The 8,289-nt window shown below is 37.8% G+C and overlaps 1 protein-coding gene across 1 annotated transcript; it reads right to left on the bottom strand.

The window, feature by feature from the left end:
- Window positions 1-964: 964 nt before the first annotated feature.
- Window positions 965-8,035, bottom strand: LOC119583105 (translocon-associated protein subunit beta-like). The gene is made up of 5 exons (XM_037931616.1): window positions 7,895-8,035; window positions 4,139-4,343; window positions 3,856-4,021; window positions 3,393-3,476; window positions 965-1,548 (listed from the first exon to the last, which is right to left on the bottom strand). Coding segments are annotated over exons 1-5 (582 nt in total). The 5' UTR covers window positions 7,896-8,035; the 3' UTR covers window positions 965-1,422.
- Window positions 8,036-8,289: the final 254 nt, after the last annotated feature.

Here is an 8,289-nt window from a genome sequence, read left to right as displayed (position 1 = left end):
CCTCAGGCCGTTCAGGACTGGCACAAAGTCAGCCTTTCATCCTTTCAGCACGGCTCTCACACCTTAGGAGGTGGATAGCAGAAGGGTTTGGTGAAGGGACAGAAACGAAAGGTGGGAAGGAAAATAAAGACCATGCAAAATTAGTTGAGTCGAGGGCTGAGTCCCAAGGTTGGGGAGTTCCCCATCATTGGGTCCCAGTCTCCGCCTCCTAAGCCCCCCACGACAACAACGGGCAAGGGATTGGGGGGGGGGGGAGTGTTCAAACTTAAAGAACGCAGAAAAGTTAATTTAGCATGGACCGTGCGAGAAATCGTGGCTGATTGGTTACATATGCTCCATTATACTGCTTCAGATGTAACCCTGATTTCATTTTTTTTTTTTTGGTTCACAAGCCTTAGCTTTGTATTATCCTAGTCAAACATGCCGATTGTAATGTTGGTAATTCTTCTATCAAGTTGCCATTTCACAACTTTTAAACCTTTGAATTGTATAAAGGCTATTCATTAACCATTCTGAGGGTTTATGAACTCCTGTTTCTAGTCTTTTAAAGTTTCCTATTAAGTGAAAAAAATTTCCCATGATGAGAGGGGAAATACACAATGCAAACCTGGAGGATCTCTATGGAGAAGACTGGCTTGCTTTAATAATCAGCTTTTATACAGCAGTTGTCAGATTGGTTATGCATTAAAAAAAAATTGCCTGCGTTTAACACAAGATCTTAACCCCCCCCCCTCGTGTTCTGGGAATAAAGATAAAGGCCTATCCACACAAGCGGCTATGATAAGTGGACATATGAGGCCCGACAGGTGGACAAAGAGTTTGGTAAACAAGTAGTTTCCTCCTGGTTTTCTTGCCAGTACGCCACCTGTACAGTTATCCATCGATCATACCCAGACATGCTGACAGCCTAAACTTTTGGCAAGTTTAAAAACCAGAGAAATGGGGGATGGAGAAAAAAAGTTCAGTGGAGAATCTTTCTTAATTTCCATAAAAAAATTAACATACATTTACATTTCCAACACACATACAGGTACAACAAGTTTCTCACACTGTAAAAATGTACACCTTTAGGGTCATTCACACTTAAATTATTTTGTCCACAGCACAATTCCCATTTTTTAAACCAAAAGCACTTAATTCTTTCCTGGTAATTCCTCATTACAGGTACACTTAACCATTTGAATATAACTTATATTCACAAAACAAAAACTTTCACTTGCATTTAAATAAACTTCATGTTGGTCTTGACTGCTGTGTCCAGTCAACTTCAAAATTGATGTAGGTCTTTGAAGTTTCCTTGCTCCTAAGAGGCACTTGAGTCACATAAGTGTCTTCGTCAAATGAAAAAAAAATTGAAAAATAAAAATTCTTCTTCAAGTACTTTCTAAAAGTACAATTGCCTACTGGTCTTGCATTGAGCACCTAGTCAGACTTCTTGCCCTTCTTGGCACGCGTGACGGGAGTGTACTTGGAGTTGATGTTGTACCACATCACGAAGGGCACCAGGAGGGCTGGGATCATCAGCAGGGCGAAGATGAACCAGTCGAACTGTTGGTAGAAGATGAGGTTGGTAACACATCACATGAGCTGGTAAAAGTAATATTTTTTTCAAGCCTTATAGCAAATGTGCTTAAAAAGGAGCCAAGATATTTCTTCTCTCATGCCACTTTCTATGCACAAGGCCTTGTAATTCCTCTTTTATATTTAAGTAATATTCAAGCATACTTTCATGTGAATGCAATATTGTCATGTCAATCTCACTACCAATAAAACACTTTATATAAATAATTTAAAGAAATGCATGGTAAAAATAGATTTCCCTTCTACAGACAAGATCATTTGCCTTTCAGAAATCCCTTTATAGAATAGTACTACACTATTAAAGATTAAAGACAAAATTCCAACTATTTCTGGTATATCATATCAGATGTCTTATAAAAAAAAATCCTTGAAACTTTCCCTGTAGTAAAGGTAGTTTGCATATCCCTAGTAGGAACAACTGCACACATTCTCAAAAGGAATTATATGAAGATTTTATCAATTCTGATGGTTTGAAAGTGTATTAACCCTTTCCCGACAGGTGGTATTAATAGTGGCCCAGGCTCCGCTGCCGGGGGATTATATTGTCACCCTAGCATGCCAAATATCAGCATCCCTTGCGGTTTCTTCGTAATACTACTAGCATATGTTGTATTTTCAGTTATTTTCTAAAGTCTCTATTTGCCATATTTCCTGATAAATCAAGACTGAAGGATATTTTTGTTGTTATATAGACTACATAGTTGATCATTATTCACTCTATAGTCTGAATAAAATAAGCAGTGTGTGGCATCATGGAGTTGAAATCGTAGGTTTGTTGTATATATATATTTTTTTTTTTTTTGTATAGTAAAAATGAGAAAGTGTTAAAAACGACTTAATCACATTTTCAGTGGCAGAAAAATATTTTGCCGTGATTGTAACAAAAAAATACTCATGGCATGTCCATACATACACCATGGCATGTACGTACATGCCACCCATCGGCAAAAGGTTAACCCTTGGATCCAGGTGACAAGACCATGTTATGGCCATTTTAGCTGAGGGCCAAGGGGAAAGGAATGTGCTGTCATGAAAATTCCCACTAAGAGCTCAGGTGCCAGGAATGACTCATCATGAGTGTACAAAGCTCTCAGAGGAAGATTAGACTCAGTGGGGATTTGAGAAGGGACTTCTGCACTATTTCCACCAGTAAATGAGGTGGAATGTGCCATCTGAGCCATGACTGGAAGAACTCCAGCTCCACAGATGACACCATTTCCATGCTCAGTCTTATTCCTGCCAATCATGACAAATGGTGCAGGGAGTTGCAGAAAAGTGAATAAAAACTTACAAAATTCACTTATTATTATTACTGCACAGAGTTGTGGACTACTAGAGTGATGATAGGGAGTCTAAAAAATATATATATTGACAGCTTGATAGAATATCAAATGACAAACATAAGCTTGGAAGATGGCAAAATTGCAAAAAATGCATTTGCAGAAAAAGATTACAGCATTACAAAGAGGAAGCAAGCAAGGAGTCTTCACAATGCACAGGTGTTGATATGAGTGGCCTACAAGCTACACTCTCGAGTTGCCAGTCAAGAAAGCCTAATGCTTGTATTCTGGTAAAAGTGTGGGCTGTGATGCATCTGGATCCAACAGGTTAACCACACGATTCCATCAATGTTGATGCACATTTTTAAATTTCTGGAATGCTTCCTAATCTTACAAGTCAACAAAATAGAATATACAATATATTTCTACACTCGGCTTCTGGCAAAGCATTACTCTGCTGGCAAATTTAATAGACCAGACACAAGGATTCATTTCCTACATTCTATACAGTTTAGATGAAGTCACACTTACCACATGAGGAGAGAATTTCCTGTCATAGTCTCTGAAGGCAATGATGCCTCCCTCACCAGGTTCCGAGGTGTAGCCAATCTGGATCTGTCAAACCAACAGAAAAGTGTTACAATGGTTTGCAAACAAATTTTAAAGAAATGGAAAATGAAGTTTGTTTTAAAGCCACATATCTGTCATGAGACTAATAGCCCTATGCCTTTTTCATCTTCCAAAATACAATTTCCTCCTACAGCTTGTGACATGTATCCATGTTATTATAAAGCATGTATAATTTACCCATATCACTTGTTCACTTCTAATGTTTCGGATGGACTATTTTAAAGAATTTTTCTGATAAAAACCACAAGTAAGTAATCCACACTCCTGTAATTTTGTCAAATTCTTGGTTTAAGAGCAAGTTTACAGCTATGATGTATTAAAAAAAAATTAATGCTGACTGAAGATTTGGCAAAATAATTTTTACCTCTGCAGAGTCTTCCGAGGGCTGGTAAGAAATCTCCGCAGCAGTGAAATTGAAGTAACCATACTTCTTGGGCTGAACAACAACAGTGTGAGACACATTGGCATTTGGAGCAATGCGATCAAACTTCACCTGCAGCTGGCCACCAGCAATGTCAAAGTCCTCAGAGCTGTAAAAATAGATTAAAAACCTTAAAAGGTGAGGAAGAAAAAGCCCTTTCAAATTCAATACAAATCATCCAGAAAATCATCTACAATAAAATACTACATTAAAATCCATAAATTACCTGAAGCCAGCATCAGTGAGCTGGACATTGATAGCTGCAGCCTGGCCAACATTGTGCACAGAATACTGCACAACAATATCTCGGCCTTCAACAAGGTACAGGTTGTGTACCCTCTTGGCTGCCAACAGTCTTGCTCTTTCCTCGCCTTCACCTTCAGAGAAGACGCACCCCACAAGGGCCAAGGCTAATAAACAGTAACGAAGCACTGAAAGAAAAGAATTCCTTTTTAGTCATTTTTTAACAATGTGACAAGTACATACTCTCTTCTTATGTATAAACCTTATAAGGTTTAAAGGGAAATGTAGATGATGAGAATGGGTAGGAATGAATAGTTAATGTATAATTAACTATATTGCAACATTTAATATATCACATTCATTAACCCCCACAGTACTTGAAAGTCTAAAGCTTTGTGTGCAGCAATTCATACAATATTAAATACTTTAATAAAGAGGCAGAAAAACAGTAAAATTTGTTGTTTTGCATTGTGTCAGTCTTGCATTAAAAGTGAATATTAAAATTTAAGATAAAGGTAAACTCACTATCTGGGGACTAACAGCTAACAATGCTGTAGCCTCTGACATCGGCAATGATTAACACCAAATGTATTCAGGTAAGATGCAACTTGAAGACCACTTTTGTAATTTTCTATTTATGAAAGAAACCAGTTTGAACTCCATTTTGTCAAAATATATGGCGAGTGAGCTTCTCTATTCCTTGGAGTCCTACTCTAATCCACTTCTAATACAATAAGTAAACAACATATTTATCAGCAATTTAAAAGTGGGTAGACAGTAGTCTGATTAATCTATTACCGAGTTATGCAAGTAAATTGGCTTTACCACTATGATTCCAGTGGTGGCCAATCTTGACACAAGTAAATACTTGATTCTCTGAACTCTTCTAGCCAATCAAGTAAAAACAACTGCAGCTTAACAGCTGAAGCAATGGCATCAGTGTCAAACATTCAAAAGGTCTACTTTAAATAATGAAAAGCTTTTGGCAACTATATATACACAGCATATTTTATACATACAATACTTGGTATAATGTGTATGTAAATTATATGTATTCTAACATTACTCTATCATATTCCATGCAATATGTAAACTAAATAATTAAATACAATATACAATAATGTTTGTAAACTGCACCATCATAATTTTTTAATCTCAATACCCAATCAGGGTACTGGGTATTCATCCTCTTAATGGTATTTGCTCATCAAAAGTACTTTCACTATTTGAAATCATGACCACTCATTTCAAGTGAAATTTGTATTTTCGTGTCCAGTTATGGTTACAATAAATTCCTGCTATGATTCTACTCATTAAATATAGATATAAAAATATACATAAAAGGTAGAATTCCTGGTATAACTTATGGAACTGAGAGCCACTATTGCTGCTATCAGCAACTTTAACAATATTCTAACCACTGGTAAATTTCCAAGAAAGGAAAATTTACATTCAAATTGTTTGGTAAAATTGAAAGAAAGTGTAAAGCTTACCCAAAAGATTATTTCTCTTGCAACCACATGGGAAGAGGCAAGTCTTACATATGATAAGGCTTTTCTGTATGGCGTACAGGCCTAACAATCAAATTGATAAAATAGCTAGAGGTAAAACTGCAGAAATTGAGATGCCCACACTCGACAAATGCTGTTATAATACCGGCTAATTTACTGTGGGGCAGCGAGTCCTTGGTGCCATTTTCCAAAACAACACACGATTCTAATGTAATGTAGACATCCCACTTTTATATTATAACACTGCAAGTGTCATTACCTCACAGCCAATGAATGATGTGGGGTTTACATCAAGGCTCTGGGCCATTCACATGTTATGATGATGTGTGCAATACATTTTATGTTGTTCTTTAATTGAAACCCTCATGCATACAAGTGATGTAGATTGTTAGGGAAATCTCTCAGTGAAGAGGGGTCATTTTTTGTTCAGATATACAAAAACGACTGCACAGACTAGTGAGAAATGGAAATTAATTGGGGTCCAGGAGAAGGGCTCTCCAGAAAAATACAGAGCAAGAGGGGCAAGAAATATTTTGGGGTCATACTGCGTGTTCTGTGGTAGTTTGCATGTTTGGGCTGGGCTGCATTTGTTTTAACATAGCTGGAGAAAGACAGATGGGTAATGCTCAGGTTTATCCCCCCAAAAAAAACATAAGGGGAATTTTTACAGTACCAAAACACTAAGCTTGGGTATACTAGAGAAAAAAAAAAAAAAAAAAAAAATTTAGTCATTGGTACAAGAAATAATCTTCAAATACAAATGGTAAAGCCACAAATAAAGGAAAAAGATTGCAGAAATGGCCACTCATAGCACAAATCCACACAGTGCTCCCAAGACTTAGCTACATCTTGCTGTACATATTGAGGTGGGTGTTGGACCCCCAAACCTACATCTTACAATCTGTGCATCTGATACTGGCCTTCCACTGGCCATAGTCACTGTACCAACACTATTTGTTAACGAAAGCAATACACCCTCCTATGCCCCCCCCCCCTTATTAGCAATTCATGCCAACTTACAGAAAACACATCATTAAGAACTTTGGACGTGTAAGGGTGTTGTGGACAGGCTCTGAGCAGTGATATGCAGCTGATATTTTCATGTTTTCATCATTCCAAGGTAACTATAAACCGCACCAGCTGTACCTGTTTATGACTTTCTTAATGCGGTAACCATTTCCCTAAATCCCTGTGCATTGCCCTCAGTAACATTAACCATACCAACAAATGTCCACCATCTGTACCCTTGAAAAACATTCTTGATGTGACATTCGATTACCAACTGAAGAATTCAAACAGGCCTTAATTTCTTAGGATACATGTGGACAAGATTTAACGTTCTTCTGCCGAGTGCACAGCACAGAGTACACAGCAACCCCTTGCCAGTGCAATCTGGACTTTTAGATAGTAGGCCTTACAGCACAGATCACAGGCAGTGTCAAAAGGAATGTCCATATTTGCATATTAAAACAAAGCTCTGTAAAAGCAACAAAAGCTTTCCTCTACAGCTGCTACCTTTGCCCGCAGCACTGCCCATGTGGCTGGTAAACTTTCACAGTCTGGGGTCCTGCCCCACAGATACACTTTCACTTTGTGTACAAGTGTAGTTCAAAAAAAAAATCTAATTTTTCAATATTAACCCAAAACCTCAAGTTTTCGGTCCTCTCAGAATTTAAAAAAGATCTACGTACACTGAAACACACTCAAGCACAGACGAATCCTTATAACATACACTCTCAATATGGACCTGAAAGAAGGGAGAACATGCCAAAAAACAACAATTTAAATGTAAATTTCTACCTGTAACTAATCCTGGGTATAATGCTCTTGAAAATGTCATTAGCAGGTCATTATTGAACGTATTTACATGCGTAAAACAGTATCAAAACAATTGAAAATATGTTCACATGAAACGTATAACCATGAGCATAATTATAAAGAGATCGGTCTTTGACGTTAAAGCTCTTATAATGGATTATTTCTAATATACTTGAGCAGATTTACTTCTTATCTTGTATTTAAGATGCAAACTAAGGCTTGGAAATGATTACTTGCACCGACAGCTCGAAAACCCGGTGAAAAAAGTCGGAGCATCCTCCACCAAAGCCAACCTGCCCACCTTTCCCTTAACGTTAAACATTAACCGAAGCCATTTTCGCCATGGATACACATTACACCACCATCCCCTTTGCTCCTCTCAGTCAAAACCACTTATTAAAAGGCCTTACTCTTTGGCAGCGCGAGGGAAATGCGAGCTTCCGTCCTGTGAGGGCGAGGTGCGTGGAGTGAGCGTGGAGGAGGAGGTTCGACGCCGCTGCCACCTGTCGGGCCACTGCCACACTACCGCCCAGTTGTCAAAAGTGTCAGCTCGACGGATGGTTCTTTTCTCAGGGGGAAGACCTTTTAATTTCTTATTTTTCGGGTTGGGTTGTTTTTTTTCTGGTTATTTTGGTAAAATTTGGTTTGCTTTTTTTTAGTTTTTTGTTCTGTGATGAAGGGTTTTTTTTTTTTGAGGAAGGGGGGGCTTTCTGTTGGGATATTTTGGCGAGTGGGTTTTTTTGTATTTTATGTACGGTATTTTTTTTTATGTTTGGATATTTGTTCATGAGGATGATATTTCGTA

This window comes from Penaeus monodon, chromosome 2, assembly GCF_015228065.2.
Source record: "Penaeus monodon isolate SGIC_2016 chromosome 2, NSTDA_Pmon_1, whole genome shotgun sequence".
NCBI lineage: Eukaryota > Metazoa > Arthropoda > Malacostraca > Decapoda > Penaeidae > Penaeus > Penaeus monodon.
Note: the sequence above shows the minus strand (reverse complement) of the source record. Positions and strands in the feature narration are given on the sequence as shown.

Excerpts from the sequence above, each read along its gene's own strand:
- LOC119583105 (XM_037931616.1), bottom strand. Across the intron at positions 4,022-4,138 it reads CTCACTGATGCTGGCTTCAG|CTCTGAGGACTTTGACATTG; the intron begins GTAATTTATGGA and ends CTATTTTTACAG. Across the intron at positions 1,549-3,392 it reads GGAAATTCTCTCCTCATGTG|TTCGACTGGTTCATCTTCGC; the intron begins GTAAGTGTGACT and ends TTCTACCAACAG.